At 44.6% G+C, this 16927-nt stretch overlaps 1 protein-coding gene and 1 long non-coding RNA gene across 3 annotated transcripts in view; both read right to left on the bottom strand.

Annotated features, from left to right (window-relative positions):
• LOC310835321 overlaps nt 1-16927 on the bottom strand; it is an 88845-nt gene that overhangs the window by 23519 nt on the left and 48399 nt on the right. The gene's annotated exons all lie outside the window — the stretch shown is intronic.
• Nucleotides 5317-15233, bottom strand: LOC310835155 (C-type lectin domain family 5 member A-like). 2 transcript variants are annotated; one of them, XM_083719949.1, is made up of 7 exons: nt 14926-15233; nt 13529-13617; nt 12462-12518; nt 10014-10064; nt 8615-8763; nt 8013-8122; nt 5317-5804 (listed from the first exon to the last, which is right to left on the bottom strand). In XM_083719949.1, exons 2-7 carry the CDS (start codon nt 13605-13607, stop codon nt 5687-5689), a joined length of 564 nt encoding a protein of 187 aa, XP_083576075.1. In that variant the 5' UTR covers nt 13608-13617; nt 14926-15233; the 3' UTR covers nt 5317-5686. The 2 variants fall into 2 exon arrangements, with proteins under 2 accessions (XP_083576075.1, XP_083576074.1); XM_083719948.1 differs by having other exon boundaries at nt 14968-15232.

Below are 16927 nucleotides of genomic sequence, written 5' to 3'. Positions count from 1 at the left end.
CCTTCCCTCCCTGCCGGCCAGGGAGGAGGGAGGCTCCAACTGTGTTGCTTGGCTGCCCAGCCCGCCCGCCCCTCCGGCCTCCTCTCACCAGCCTCAGCCCCCAGGAGCCCCTTCCTGCTGGGACTGGGCCCTTCTGCCGCCATCCTCCTCATGGCCACCAAACTGAGCGTCTCTGCCTGGGGCCTCCCTTCTGCCTGCCGCCGCCACTCCCACTAGGCCGTACTGTGGCTGATGGGCAGCCTGATACGGCCTATGAATTGCTGAGGAGCCTTTAGAGGAGAGCGAGGGCAACCATAGAAAAAGCAGTTCAGAGAGAGGAGGTGGAGGCACGGGCAGGTGTTCCAAGGGCTAGCCATAGAGGGGGAAAGCAGAGGAAGGACTGTAAGCGCTTCTCCCATAGATTTGTAGTGGTAGACTAGAATAGATGGTCTGATCTGCGCGTTTACTTCAGACGCTATGGTCCCCCTCCTCTCTTCCTCCTGCCCAGCCTGATGAAATTGAGAGCTGCAGATGGAGCACGAGAGAAAAGATACAGAACTGCAGCAGCATCTTCTTAGCTTGAACTTCGTTTTGCGTGAAAAGTGATTGCTGCTTGTAGTTATTTAATTGCAGTGTTTCATCAGCTGGTGTGTCTTGAGCAGCAACCTCTGGAAACGAAGGGCGTAAAACCGGTGCTGCTCTCCAAAATTATCTGGTCCCTTTTAACTTCGTATTTCAGTTGGTTGACTAAAATCCCTTATTTTGGCTGCTGATCCCTTATTTTCAAGGCTGCTGGTCCCTTATTTTCAAATCTGTAAGTTGACAGCTATGCCACCCTCCCTGGGAACAACTGGTGGAAAGTGGTGGGGGCGTTGATCTCAAGAGCAGATGTCCTTAAGGGAGCAGTGTATCACTAATTCACCTGAAATCAACACATCTGAGGACCATGGAAACATGCATATCAAACACATGGAGGGGTGAGTGGGAATGTACCCCTCTGGCCCTGGCCCTCGGGTTGGAACACCCATCAGCTCCCATCCCTGCGCAGATAAGCCCTCCGCCAAACACACAGAGATGGAGTGGCAGGGGCAGTTCTGCTTTCTCTTCTGTGTGTTTGGCATGTGTTTGCATGTCAATGACTACCGGATCTCCGGTTGTGCTAATTAAAGCATCTCCAACAATGCACACTGCTTGGATAAGCAGTCTGAGGATATGTGTGCTTACAGAAGGAAAAAAAGCACGCTAGGGTTTTGTGCTGGCGGCAAAGCGTCAGCTTAGGGAACTTCCAGATCGGCTGTTCCTTGGGGATTCCAGCTTATATTTTTGCACAAAACTCGCAGGGAGGTGATATGACATCACCTGTTTGTCAAGCAATCACCAGCTCGATGTTCTGCATACAATGTGGTTGGCCACTGGTCATTAACTTGCACATTCCGGTGCAACTTTCTTTCATTTTTATTATCAGACTAATTGCATTTAGAAATGCATGGGATAATTGCACCAAAAAGTGGAGGACGGCCACCAAATTTTGTGTGAATGAACAGCTCCATCTGGAAGCACCCTTAAGTCATCGTCTGGTAGAGATGTCAGAGAAATCCAATGGAAATGGAAACAGGAGTGAGAAATGAAAATCACTTCAGCAAATATGACCCGTATTGGTGTTGTTTTTGGTCCACAAATGATACATAACAATACATAACCAGACACTTCTTTCCCCTGGATTTTCTTTGCCTCTCCTTTGCATTGAAATGAATGGCGTGGGATAATGAATGGGGGGCGCCCTTTGCGTGGATGCGCGCAGCCCCTAGATCTGGAGCGGCTCCATCAACACAGGCTTGGCTTCGCCTTCCCTCAGGTGGGACACCTGGAGGTCTCCGCCTACCTCAGTCAGTTGTCCAATCCCACCTGGGGGAAGCGTTGCCAAGGAGACCAGGCCAGGGAGGGGAGGGACTACCTGCCCACACAATAGAGGGAGGAACTTACCTGGGAATCCTCACTTGGCTCCAGAGCTTCATGGCGTGGGATAATGTAATGACAAGATAATGAATGACACCAGATTCCGCCCTAGCTGACAGCAAGGCAAATAGCCTCATTTTTGTGGGAAGCCAAATTGCAGTGCAATGGAAACAGCACTGCATATGACAAATATGAAGCAGAACAAAATCAGTGCCTTTTTACATCCCTACAGTCTGGGCAGAGGATTCAAAAGCAAACAGGAAATTGGGCCTTCTGGATAAACGAAAGATTCAGTGGAAAACAACAATATAAATAAGAATTTAAAGTGAACCTGACCAGCTGCAGCATGTGACCTGGACAATTGGCAGGCTGTGCATACCTACCGTATTTTCCGCCCTATAGGACGCACTTTTTCCCCTCCAAAAATGAAGGGGAAATGCGTGTGCGTCCTATGGGGCGAATGCAGGCTTTCGCTGAAGCCTGGAGAGCCGCAGTGCCAGTCCCACAAGGTCGGGGGACAGCGGGGAGGTGGAACGCCGCCATCCCACTGTCTCCCGATGTGGTTTGGAGGCTGACGGCGGGGAGACGCGTGCTTCTCCCGGCCGCCAGCCCCACAAACTCCGGGGACAGCTGGGAGGCGCAGCGCGTCCTCCCGCTGTCCCTGGACCTGGTCTGCAGGCGGGCGGCAGGGAGAAGAGCGCTTCTCCCCGCTGCCGGCCCCACAAGCGCCTGGGGGGGAAATAATTTTTTTCCCCTTTATTTTCCCCCAAAAAAACTTGGTGCGTCCTATGGGCCGGTGCGTCCTATGGGGCGAAAAATACGGTATATATGTCTACTTAGAAAGAAGAATTGAGAGGGTCTGACTTTAAGATAAGTGTGTACAGAATTGCAGCTTAAGTGACGAGGCTAATATATTTACATTTATGCACACTAAAGACAAAGTGCTAGTGTACATTATACAGATACACTCTTCCCCCTCCCCCATAAAAAAAAATTGTGAAGGCTGCAGTCCTAATTGGCAATAAGCCCCATTCAATTTAATAGAAATTGGGTAAAGGGACCCCTGACCATTAGGTCCAGTTGTGGCCGACTCTGGCGTTGTGGCACTCATCTCACTTTATTGGCCAAGGGAGCCGGCGTACAGCTGGTCATGTGGCCAGCATGACTAAGCCGCTTCTGGCGAACCAGAGCAGCGCACGGAAACGCCATTTACCAGAGGCAGAAAATCCTACTAGCACATCTCCCCTTGCCTGGCAGTAAGAAATGCAATCATAGTAAAGTACGGTAAATAGCTGACCATTTGCTGTTGTTGTTGTTTAGTCATTTAGTCGTGTCCGACTCTTCATGACCCCATGGACCAGAGAACGCCAGGCACCTCTGTCCTCCACTGCCTCCCGCAGTTTGGTCAAACTCATGCTGGTAACCTCGAAAACACTATCCAACCATCTCGTCCTCTGCCGTCCCCTTCTCCTTGTGCCCTCCATCTTTCCCAACATCAGGGTCTTTTCCAGGGAGTCTTCTCTTCTCATGAGGTGGCCAAAGTACTGGAGCCTCAGCTTCACAATCTGTCCTTCCAGTGAGCACTCAGGGCTGATTTCCTTCAGAATGGAGAGGTTTGATCTTCTTGCAGTCCATGGGACTCTCAAGAGTCTCCTCCAGCACCATAATTCAAAAGCATCAATTCTTCGGCGATCAGCCTTCTTTATGGTCCAGCTCTCACTTCCATACATCACTACTGGGAAAACCATAGCTTTAACTATACGAACCTTTGTTGGCAAGGTGATGTCTCTACTTCTCAAGATGCTGTCTAGGCCTGTCATTGCCCTTCTCCCAAGAAGCAGGCGTCTTTTAATTTCGTGGCTGCTGTCACCATCTGCAGTGATCATTGAGCCCAAGAAAGTAAAATCTCTCACTACCTCCATTTGCTACCCTCTCATAATACCCAAAATCTCACTCTACCTAGTGGTAGAACCAGTACAGCTTGGTAGGAACAATTAGTGAGAACAGGGGTGTGTGTCAATTTGGTTTATCTCTGTAGATCACAGCATTATAACGGTTGACGTCATAACCTCTTAAAATAAGACACGAGATTCTCCATCACGAATAGGGTTGCCATCTTTGTTCTGGCAAAATACAGGACAAGATGGCGGCATGAAAGCAGGAGCAAGATGGATGTTGGGGAGATTTTCATTTCCACCTGATACTGAAATGACTTCAAAGCAATCCATTACAATCTATTATTGCAACCTAACCGGATGGCCCCTCTGGAATTTGTCACACACACACACAAATTTGCAAATCTGTCTGTGCTTTGCTACCCAGAGCTGAAATACATGACTTTTCACACACATGCAGTACTGTACAGCAATGCATGCAGGCCAGAGCAAAATAAACAAATAACGTATATATGGTTAAATTTAAAAAGTGTTGCCGATTTTATCTATGTTTTATTGATCATTGTTTTATCATGTACATTGCTTGGAGATTTTTCTGATTAAGCAACATATGTATATTCTAAATACACAAATCACCCCTTTTTAATACAATAATAATCTTTAAACATTGCCTGTTGCTTTCCTGTGCCCACAGTGTTTTTCCTGCATTATCTAGCTGCAATTAGGGGTGTGGGTGGAATGCCATTACATTTTCATTTAAGGAGCTGAAACCCAGGCATCTTTGGAAATCTTTTCCTGCAAGAGTCCTTGTCATTCTTCCTTCTTCCAGAGGCTAGTCCCCTAAATATTCCCCTGGTGCTGTCTTCCCAAAGCCCGAGAAGCTTTTGCCCAGCTTAGGGAAGAAGGTATGATTTCCCTCGCCTCTGGCCCTAACTGTTCCCCTAGAAAAAAATTCACTGCAGAGCAATGGTGATGTCATCAAGTTGTTGGGTTTCAGATGGATTGAAGAGAGACACAGGGAGCTCAGCTGCTTCGCGTGAGATTTTAACGGCGCTTGTGTCTCCCACCACTAGAAAACGGATGAGGCGGCAGGGTTTAATAATGACATGCCCTCCAACGTTCCTCAGAAACTGTGAACCTGCTATCTATGGCCAACCTGTATCTATGTTTAAATAAACCACATATCACACAAAAGGCTTAGTAAACCATCAGTTGCCTCATTCCAAAAGAAAGAAAAGCTAGGCCTATGCTGGACTCTTGGGAGTTTTCATGGCTCAAACGAATTGCAGAGCACGCAATACTAGGCCAAAGCCTCTAAGATTCAAAATAACCATTCTTATTCTGCTTACACATTTCTGATATTATCAGTTCAAAAATGTAAAATAGAAAAGCACACATCAGTGTGTGGACTTGGCATTTTAGTTATTAGGAAATTATAATGCTTTTCCTGTTATGTTGTGGGTGAACATATCAGACGACACAGCGATTCTTCAAACAGCTCTTGTTTATTTACAGGCCAGAACAGAACTGAACTGAAGGGTTCAGTCAGCCTGCTTATATAGAGCTCCAGTACAATGTAACTGTAACAATTTTCTAAAACTATCCAATCACTGAACGTCACTTTCAATCCCTTATTTGCATAACTATCTACAGTATCCCCCTGCTGGCCCAGGGTGAGAGCTTCAGTACATAACATTTCCATTCATTGCTTTGAAGTCCAACCTGAGGGAAGGGTTAGAGCATCTTCTCTGCATGGAGAAGGCTCTCCCAGATAGAGCTGAGAATGTCCCAGACTAAAAGTCCATGGTTCTGTCTTCTTCCTTGTTACGTCACTGCATGGTGCTGTTTCAGATGAACTACACAGGATTCTTCTCACAGATACAGTGGTGTTCTTGGTGGCATGACACTGGTTTCAGTTCTCCTGCTGCAAGAGTTGCACATTCATCATCCGCTGCTTTTGGTCTCATTGCAAAGCTGTAAAAACAGAGTGCAGCAGAACTTTGAAGTTGACCGTGTTTGCTACAACTAAGTATTATGGCTGATCATTGGCTAAGGCCCTGATCAGCAACTCCTTTCCTGAGAAGGCTAACTTTGATGGAGAAGCAGAGGAAGGGGTTGTGTGGATCAAAGCCCCAGACATTGCCCACCCAAAATGGCCAGTTCCCGGTGTTGCTCCTCCATGCTCATTTTGCTTCTCAGGCTAGTACTTAGGGGAACCAGATGGCACTAGTAAATGGACAAGAGGTGTCTTGTTGGCCTGCTTGTTAACTCCCTCAGCTTAAAAACTCCCTAGGAATGTCTAAAAACTCCCTGGGTATGTTGTCCTCAGCTTATTCACTCAGGTCCCACCTTCACCCCCAACCTGCAACATGATGTGAGGTTGTAAGTTGCTTTCAGTTTCATTTTTCTGAGAAAACTGACTAACCAATAGGCTCCTTATAGTTAAACCAATTTGAATAAGCCACCAACGAAACCATGGCTTCAGATGATTCTTTGATGGCACCAAATTAGTGAAGCCATCAGACAAGGTTCAGACAATCAAACAAACCATAATTTAATAAACTGTGCAGACAAGGCCAACATAGTAGAAAACACTTGTGTTCTGATCACTAAGCAAAGGAAGAAACACACAGTTTTTAAATCTGTGCAGTACAGGATGTGTCATAGGGAACGACAGGTAAAATAGGTAAATGACCCCTGGATGGTTAAGTCCAGTCAAAGGCGACTATGGGGTGCGGCGCTCATCTTGCTTTCAGGCCGAGGGAGTCAGCGTTTGTCCACAGACAGCTTTCTGGGTCATGTGGGTCACAACTAAACTGCTTCTGGCACAACAGGACACTGTGATTGAAGCCAGAGTACATTGAAACTCCGTTTACCTTCCCCGCCGCAGCGGTACCTATTTATCTACTTGCACTGGCGTGCTTTTGAACTGCTAGGTTGGCTAAAGCTGGAACAGAGCAACAGGAGCTCATCCCATCACATGGATTTGAACTGCTGATTGGAAGAGGAAATGAATGCAGCATCTGGCGAGCGGAATTCAGCCATGATTAATAACAGGGGAGGGATTCTGGCAGAGATTCTTGGTGTGACACTAGGACCCGATTTACCGTATATGTAACGTTAAACCAAAGTATGACTTAGCACAATTGCACAAGCGTGTGGGCACAGCTGTGGTCTAACCCATCATTTGGATTAGTATATGATTCAGACTCTGTCACATGGTTTGTCTTTTTTGAATAATAAATAAATAATAAATTTTATTTATATCCTGCCCTCCCCAGCCGAAGCTGGGCTCAGGGCGGCTAACAACAAAGCAGGACCATGTGGGATAACCAGCTTCATATAACCAACATACTTAAGTCTAAATGCATGAAGGGGTTAATTCCAAAGAGTAAGCTGTCCTGCCAGACTTCACCTAGGTCACTTCCCCTCACCTTGGGAGGAAGCCCTGTTGGGACTTAGCATTACATCTGAACTGAGCCTAGAGATGTTACGGCAGTGTCCTTGTTTTCATCTACGAGATGTTGAAGAATATATCTTCGGGAGTAATGCAGAAGAGGGAATTCTGGCAGATGCAGCTTGCCATGCAGGCATGAGAAAAATTGCGTTTGCTGAAATTAGCACTTCTTGACAGCAACTCAATATGCAGGATACCCTTTTTGGCAGCAAGTCATCCTGAGCATCATCTTATCTGAAGGTATTCCAGTACTATATACAACAGAGAGGGATGCGGGTGGCGCTGTGGGTTAAACCACAAAGCCTAGGACTTGCCAATCAGAAGGTCAGCGGTTTGAATCCCCGTGACGGGGTGAGCTCCCGTTGCTCGGTCCCTGCTCCTGCCAACCTAGCAGTTCGAAAGCACGTCAAAGTGCAAGTAGATAAATAGGTACCGCTCCAGCAGGAAGGTAAATGGTGTTTCCGTGCGCTGCTCTGGTTCGCCAGAAGCGGCTTAGTCATGCTGGCCACATGACCCGGAAGCTGTATGCCGGCTCCCTCAGCCAATAAAGCAAGTTGAGCTCCGCAACCCCAGAGTCGGTCACAACTGGACCTAATGGTCAGGGGTCCCTTTACCTTTATACAACAGAGAGCTTTCCAGAAACAGGGCCAGTGAGTGAAGACGATGCCCCATGGAGAATGTAACCCACCCACCATAAGAAGGGTGAAAGAGAATATCACACATACAGGTTATTCCTGAGTTCTGTGCCGTCGATCCATAGCCATTTGTTTTGAGCCACTGTATACGTCAGTCCAATGAAATAAGAACCCATTGCAGTTTTATTCTGAATAAACTCCTGGCAAGAGAAGAATGAATGAATGAATGAATGAATGAATGAATGAATGAGGAAAATCAGGGCAGAGAAAATCACAACTGACAAGGACGGTCAGATGAAAAAGGATGCTATTTGCCAGCTCCCACTAAGGCAGAAGAATCTATTTGTGCCTTCAAGGACAATGATGCATTCAGACCACATGAAAACGATACCACACTTTTCATCACTCTAGTAACTTCCAGATGCTTTTGGCTACAACTCCAGCCAGCAGAAAACATCTGGAGGCCACCACGCTGTTGAAGACTGTCTTAAAGGTTGTTCCCAGGACACTTAACAAACTACAATTCCCATGATTCTTTGGGGAAATTCATGTACTTTAAATGTGACTTGGATGTGCTTTACAGGTATGGTGTGAATTCTGTGCAAGATGTTCTCAACTCTCCTTATCCCTGGTTAAAGAAATTTAACTCCAGTGGCACATTTTTTCTCCCATCAAAGTGAGCTCAATCTTACCAGTTCATTTCTATCACTGATGATCGCTAGGTCGGAGCTCCATTGCATGCAATCCAATCGGCAGTGGAACCAAACCTCCTTGGTTTCAGTAAACCAAAATTCACTCCCTCTGTGTCTTTCCCATGTAGGAGGCTTCTGAGGAATCTGGACTGCAGCATGATAAAAGCAGATGAACACATCAAGAACTCAATATTAATAACGAAAATTCCAACTCTAGAAGGGAATGGTGATTCACAAACTGTCACCACCAGAGAGGACTTTGGCCCCATTCAAATGCCATCTTAGGTGCCTGCTTCCTGCTTTCCTAGACCCCCAGCCTGGCATTCTTAATCTTGCTGTAACTGCATGCATGCCTCCACTGAGGGGCAGGTGGGGTAATTTTGTGTATGTCCCTCTTCCTTCAATGAGTGGACGGAGAGAAGATCTATAACAAGGTTCTTAGGCCTCCCGCTGGATATATGGAAGGTTAAATTGAAAAAAGGCAGCGTAGTTTAGGAGTATTGGTTTAGTTACATATTTATCTACCAAATATGCCAACTGTGTTCCTTTGCTTTCTGCCCCCCAGTATGTTCGCTGAACATGTATTGGCAAGGAGTCCCATCTGAAGGCAGTCCTGTTTAGGGAAGTTTTTAATGACTGGTATTTTAATGTACTTTTAATCTTTTGTTGGAAGCAGCCCAGAGTGGCTGGGGGAACCCAGCCAGATGGGCGGGGTATACCGTAAATAATAAAGTTGTTGTTGTTGTCCCTATTACATCTGTGTTCCAGTACCCACTCACAACCTCTGCATGTTCATAATTAAACCACATCCACATCAAACAATTAAAGCAATATCGTCCCACTTTAAACCATTGTAGCTTCTGGCATATAAAAAAAACATAATAAAACATTTTTTACTGTATTTTTGGTTCTATGGAAGCCGCCCAGAGTGGCTGGGGAGGCCCAGCCAGATGGGCGGGGTATAAATAATAAATTATTATTATTATTATTATTATTATTATAAACCTCCCTATGCAGAGCTGCCTTCAGATGTCTTCTAAAGGTTGTGTAGTTACTACTATTCCCAGAGATGTGGATTTTCATATGTTACTGGTGCCACAAAAGAACCGCCTACAGGGAGTTGCCAGAACATTCAGGGTGCCAGAATGATGCAGCTTCAAGATTATTATTGTGACTGTGTGTGTGTGTGTGTGTGTGTGTGTGCCTGCCTCCCTGCCTGTTTTCCATCTCCTCAATCTGTACATTTAAAAATAAACAATTTATTATGAAAAGCATTAAAAGTCTCCCATGCTCTCTCCCGACTAGAAAATAGATCCATAACACCTCTTTTTTTTTTTTACAGCACAATATAATTAATACTACTGGTTTCTGTTTCCAAATATTCAAATGATAATGATACCTGTGGTTGCAATTGTAGCTCTTCCTTCAGGCAAGTTAGTAGTCAGCAGTTCTGAAAACGAATACATTTTTTGCCTCTATTAATAAACTTTGAAAAGCTGTACCTGTAGTATTCTTCTATTTAGATTTGGGGTAAATTTTGATAGGTATTTCCAAAAATACCGTACTTTGGATTCAATCTGGACTGAGTTAATTATTCACTTTTCATTTCATTTCTATACTGCTTTATACTGGGGGGTGTCTCAAAGCAGTTTACAACCTACATCAAAACAGCAAAAAAAAAAATCAAAATAATATCTTACTGAAGAAAGTCAAATATAAAGTATACATTTAAATACAATTAACATTCATTCAAACATAAGTAACAGGAAACTAAAAAATTGTGCTGCTCTGGTTCGCCAGAAGCGGCTTAGTCATGCTGGCCACATGACCCGGCCAGTAAAGCAAGATGAGCGCCACAACCCCAGAGTCGTCCGTGACTGGACCTAATGGGCAGGGGTCCCTTTACCTTTACCTAAAAATTATCCTAAACGGTTTTTTACAAAAAAAAAAAAAACTACAGAGGAGGTCAACTGCAGAATGCACGTTTAGCAGAGCAAAGTTAACAAAAAAATCTTAAACATTTCAAAAGAAAGCATTATTAAGTGAAGTCAAATATAAAAGGTACATAATTGTAATTAGTTCCCACTGAAATCAACCTGACTTATGTCATGATTAACTTTTCAAACTATTTAAAAAAAACTGATTTCAATACTGTAGAACCTAAATGAATCATGACTTCAAGCTATTGCTGCAAAGATCCCTGGAGAGAGAGAGAGAGAGAGAGAGAGAGAGAGAGAGCGCTTTCAGTCAGCACCTAATCTTTATACCGTGTGATATATACTCGGAGTCGAGAGTGGATTTCATGCTCTTTATTCAGCTCATAATGGTGAGGAGGAATGGAAGTTCTCCCAGAATGTCTGCCTTATATACATTATTTACAAAATGGGCCCCACGTGATTGGCTAATTCCGGGATTCTCCTGTAGGCCAATCAGGTTGCGGATTCACTTCCACCTGGAACTGGATTGGGTGGTTTCTGTGGACCAATCAGACTGCTGCATTCTGGACCCTATTATTCTAGGACCAATCAGACTGCTGCATTCTGAATCCTATTGTTCTAGGACCAATCAGACTGCTGCATTCTGAATCTTATTACATAACACCCTGCTTGCATCAGGGATCAGCACTACTTTTAAGCCCCTGAGTGGAACGAATTCCAGAGCGACTTGCATTCGGTGCCAAATGTAAAAAGGTTCAAAATGCACTCATCCATGGCTTTACCTGACCCACACTTGATGTCATAATATGAGACAGATGGGTATCCCTGGGGGGAAATTGCCTCATAGGCCAAATTACAACTCCTGACTAACCTAGATTGGCCTGTGTACTGGAGATTCTCCTTCCCTGTTGTATAAGTAAAGGTAAAGGGACCCCTGACCATTAGGTCCAGTCGTGACCGACTCTGGGGTTGCAGCGCTCATCTCGCTTTATTGGCCGAGGGAGCCGGCGTACAGCTTCCGGGTCATGTGGCCAGCATGACTAAGCCGCTTATGGTGAACCAGAGCAGCGCACGGAAACGCCGTTTACTTTCCTGCTGGAGCGGCACCTATTTATCTACTTGCACTTTGACGTGCTTTCGAACTGCTAGGTTGGCAGGAGCAGGGACCGAGCAACGGGAGCTCACCCCGTTGTGGGGATTTGAACCACCAACCTTCTGATCGGCAAGTCCTAGGCTCTGTCGTTTAACCCACAGCGCCACCCGCGTCCCACCTGCGTTGTATAAGTATTCTCCTTTTATTCTATCCTGTTTGGTGAAGAACCATAGCTGTCAACATTTCTCTTTTTTAAAGGGAAATTCCCTTATTCCGAATAGCATTCCTCGCAAGAAAAGGGAAAAGTTGACAGCTATGTGAAGAACCATTTCTTTTCTATTGGCTGTAACTGTTTCAGCATCACTTCCCACCCCCACCCCGCCGCCAAACTGACTGGTGCTTCTCTCTACTTCCTGTCACATGGATCATTTCAACCAGTCAGGAACTGCATCATGAACAGAATGATGTCTCAGATTTGGTAGCAAATCAAATTTGGCTACATTATGATGTCACCATATTCAAAAGAGGAAAATGCTTTCTGATGTAGTACCGTGGCTGAGCCTTGCCAATTAGGGTGCGCATAGAGTGTGACATCACAACATTATGTAGTCAATCAAGGTTGGATATGTGACCGCGTTACTGATTCACTGCAAAATAAAGTCAAATAAGAGTGACAGCAAATCAGGACTATTTCATCATTGATCGATGAGTGTTGCGGAAACGGTGAAAAAAAGAATTGCATTTTTCAGCAAGAATGTTTGCAAAACCCTTCTTTATTTAAGCTCAGAGATTCCCCAGAGAACTGCTGTAGTGTTACCTGTATAATTCTCCTCAGGAATGAAGCTGAAGTTTCCCCTAGGGAAGATCTGTGGAACTGAAAACAAGAACATTTGGAATGGCGTCTGTCTGATGAGCACTCCTTAACATGGCTGCTAAAATTCAGTATGCACGCAGTCATATTTCCTTGTCGGCTAGGACAGCAAGTCCATCATAAGCACTAAGAGCAGACAATAAGTCACTTAATGGCCTTATTAGGCAAGCCTCTGTTTCTGTCAGCCCCTTATATGCACTATTGGGATAATAATGGTCACTTGATGGCTTTGAGGGATGACTGAGGGATGTGTACAAAGGCACTTTGAAGCACTCAGCTTGCAGGATCAGGACAAAGGCCTATCTGGCCCAGCATCCTGTTCTTACAGTGACCAGATGTGTTTTGGAGGCCCTAAGCATGATGTGAGTGCAATAGCACACTCCTCGCTCGTGTTGCCCAGCAACCGTCATATCGCTTTTAGTCATTGTTAGCCTTGCCTTATATGAAGCTGACTAAACCTCTTTTAAGGCCATCTAGGTTTGTGGCCATAATAGCATCTTGCAAAAACGATTTCCATGGTTTGATCTATGCACCTCATAAAGAAAGACTTCCTTTTGACTGTTCTGAATTTCCCACCATTCAGCTCCCTTAGTGTTTCAATATTATGAGAGAGGGAGGAAAAATCCTACTTCCTTTGTGATGCCTCCCTCACCTTTACATTTTCCCAAGGTAAAAAGTCCATCACACTTTAACATTTCCTCATGGTGGGCTTGTTCCAGCCTATTCATCGCGTTCCTTGACCCTTTCCACACCTTTTTGAGGTGTCGAGATCAGAACTGTACACGCTATTCCAGGTGTGGGCTCACCACAGATTTGCTAAAAAAGGCATTATAATATTGGCAGCTTTCATTTTTATTCCTTTCCTAGTAACCTCCTATTCAACTTTTTCACAGCACTAAGGGGACATTGTCATTGACACATACAGAATACAATAAAAATGATGGATATGACAAGTGAAAATAAATATGTAAGTAGAAAGGCAGCCTTGAAACTAAAGCCTGACCAATACTTACTGAAAACAAGGAACAGGGATGTCCCTGTAAGCTTGAGCAACAAGAGGGTTATTCCAGGAACAATATGCTGCCAACCCATGTTGGCTAATCTGAAAGAGTTCAGTAGTGCTTCATTAGCAACCAAAGATCATGGTTTATGTCACATGTAATAGCAAGCTTATTGCATCCATGTTGCATCCAATGCAATGAAAAATAAGTTGTGCTTAAAACAAGCCCCAGTGAAGCCAATGAGTTATTAGTCATACAATTACCTTCAGCATTAACAACTTTAGCTGGATAGGATCAAAGCATCCTCAACAGACCGGCTCTTTCAGATTTATTACAAAAGTAATATTGATTGAAGTGTAAATATAAATTAACCCCCTCTCCCGATGAACAGTATTTCAGGATTCAGATTACATTTCTTTAAAGCTCAATATATCCCACAAGTAGAATTAAGAACCCTCTGTTTAATATAATATTCAATCTACTACAATAGGTAAGGCTATTTCCCCCCCCTTACAATGCTCATTATTTTCTATAACCTATAATCAAAACAAATGACTGTATTTGTTGGATAGTATACCCTCCAAGTGTCCTGATTTTCCTGGGACAGTCCCGGAATTACAGAAGCTGTCCCGATTCTGATTTGATCTCAGAATGTCCCGGTGTTCTATTTTCGTCCCCTCCATGTCTGAGAGAACAATTAAAAGTGGTATGTGTATAGGTGCAAAAACAGAATCCTGTTTATACTGAAAGTAAAATACCTGCACCAAATGAAGGAAATTGTTAAACTGGCATTCAAAGCCCTTCCTATAATTTTGAAGGAAAATGTCACAAATCCATTTTAATTTCTTTAAACATGTAAAGTGTTTATTCCTTTATTGTAAATGGAGCCTGAAGACTGTCTACTCAGAAGTAAGTCCCACTGTATTCAATTGAGTTTATCCCAGGTAACTGGGTAAAGACTGTTCAGCAAACCTAAGTATTTTTTACTCAGAACTAAGTCCCACTGAGTTCCATAGGATTTACTCTCTTCTATGTTCCTGATCATTCTCACAGTTGTTGTTATTATTATTATTATTATTATTATTATTATTATTATTATTCCCCACCTTTTTCCCCTGACAGGGACTCAAGGCAGCTTGCAGATTTTATTTCATTCCATTTATCTGTAGGCGTTGTACATAATCCTCTCCCTCACACATTTTTGTCTTTACAACAATCCCGTGAGGTAGGTTCAGCTGAGAGGCTGTAATCCCCTTATTTTCATCTGAGAAATGTTGGAAGGTATGAGATAGATCTCCTTTTCATTTTTTCTTAATTCGTCTAATCCTACTTCAATTGATCCTATTTTCCCTTAAAATGACCAAACCATGTTGTGTGTGTGTGTTGTATTTGATAGAAAATATACTCACACTCTTCTTTAAAAAGAAAACCAGATGAGAAGCAAATGTTACCTATTAGAAGGACTCTGTAAAGATGAGAACGCTTTCCGCTTCAGTTCAGACCGTTTGATTTTCGCTCCTTGTTTTGTCGATATTCTGTGTGATCCTGCCTTTAGCCCTCCGCTATGAGAGAGGGGCAATATTTCTTCTCCTTCCTTCTCTTGGTAAGCCAAAGTCCTGGCTGACGGTTCTATCTCTTTTTCTTCCTCCTCTGTGTCAACATCCCAGTTATGACATACATCATTTTTTCCTCTCTCTCTCTCTCTCTCTCTCTCTCTCTCTCTCTCATGGCTTCCTGCTGACCGAGACCTTTGGAAATCAGACCAAAGTTTGCTTGGTTCACAAAATTGCGTAACGCTGCAGATCGGGTGTTTGGGGAACTAACACTTTTTGGTAGTTCTTCCCACCCTCCAGTGTATATTTCAGAAATATTTTGAATAAAGAAAAGCGAGTGTCTTGTTTGATTGTACACTCTGAAACAGGCTCCCGCAATCCAGAGGTTGGGCATTCACTGTGGCATAGCCTAATCCTGATTAAATTAAATCCTAATCCCAGTAGTGATGTATGGAAGTGAGAGCTAGACCATAAAGAAGGCTGATCACCGAAGAATTGATGCTTTTGAATTATGGTGCTGGAGGAGACTCTTGAGAGTCCCGTGGACTGCAAGAAGATCAAACCTCTCCATTCTGAAGGAAGTCAGCCCTGAGTGCTCACTGGAAGGACAGATCCTGAAGCTGAGGCTCCAATACTTTGGCCACCTCATGAGAAGAGAAGACTCCCTGGAAAAGACCCTGATGTTGGGAAAGATGGAGGGCACAAGGAGAAGGGGACGACAGAGGACGAGATGGTTGGACAGTGTTCTCGAAGCTACAAACATGAATCTGACCAAACTGCGGGAGGCAGTGGAAGACAGGAGTGCCTGGCGTGCTCTGGTCCAGGGGGTCACGAAGAGTCAGACACAACTAAATGACTAAACAACAACAACAATCAAATCTAGCTGGATTTTTGGCTGCGTACATTTGGTCCCCCACCCTGCACTCAGTTCACCCTGCACACCCTGGGAACAGCTTTGACTGGCCGGCTAATCAGATGAGGGTAGCCGATGGGTCTCAAACCCTGAGTGAGTTAGGGATTTCCCCTGCAGGCTCCAGTGGATTCAGTGAACGAGACCAATAGTGGGTCCAATGGTCAAGAAGGCAGTGCTTGCATGTGCTGTAAAGGGCAGATGGGGCTCGTCAGTTTGGAAAGGTAGCATATCTAGGAGAAATAAAACTACGAGGAGTAAACCTACACAAAACAATAGTCCCTATGATGGTTGGACGGCACTTTGTAAGCCTCCTTCCGGCAATCCCTGCAGCCACACAGATGCCAACCATATTGCTCTGCTTTCCTTTGGACCACATCAGCAAGGCTGAGACAGGGGTCTTGTCATTTGGGTAGCCCAGGACTGCCATACACACTGCCCAAATTTGCACCCCAGGGAGGTCACTTTGGCATAGCTGTCAACTTACAGATTTGAAAATAAGGGACTAGCAGCCTCAAAAATAAGGGATCAGCAGCCAAAATAAGGGATTTTAGTCAACCAGCTGAAATACGAAGTTAAAAGGGACTAGATAATTTGGGAGAGCAGTGCCGGTTTTTAGCCTTTTGTTTCCAGAGGTTGTTGCTCAAGACACCAGCTGATGAAACTACAAGCAGCAAAACAAAGTCTAAGCTACAAAGATGCAGCTGCAGTTCTGTATCTTTTCTCTCGTGCTCCATCTGCAGCTTTCAGTTCCATCAGGCGGGGTGGGAGGAAGAGAGGGGTGGGGGGAAATAGCGCCTGAAGTAAACCTGCAGATCAGACAATCTATGCTACTCTACCACTACAAATCTATGGAAGAAGCGCTTGCAGTCTTTCCTCCACTTTCCCCCTCCGGAGAGGGGTGGGCTGGGCAGCCAAACAACACAGTTGGAGCCTCCCTCCTCCCTG

The sequence above is a fragment of the Podarcis gaigeae genome, assembly GCF_964106915.1.
Source record: "Podarcis gaigeae genome assembly, chromosome: 17".
Classification (NCBI taxonomy): Eukaryota; Metazoa; Chordata; class Lepidosauria; order Squamata; family Lacertidae; genus Podarcis; species Podarcis gaigeae.
The sequence above is the reverse complement of the archived record's forward strand: the minus strand, read 5'-3'. Positions and strand labels throughout refer to the sequence as shown.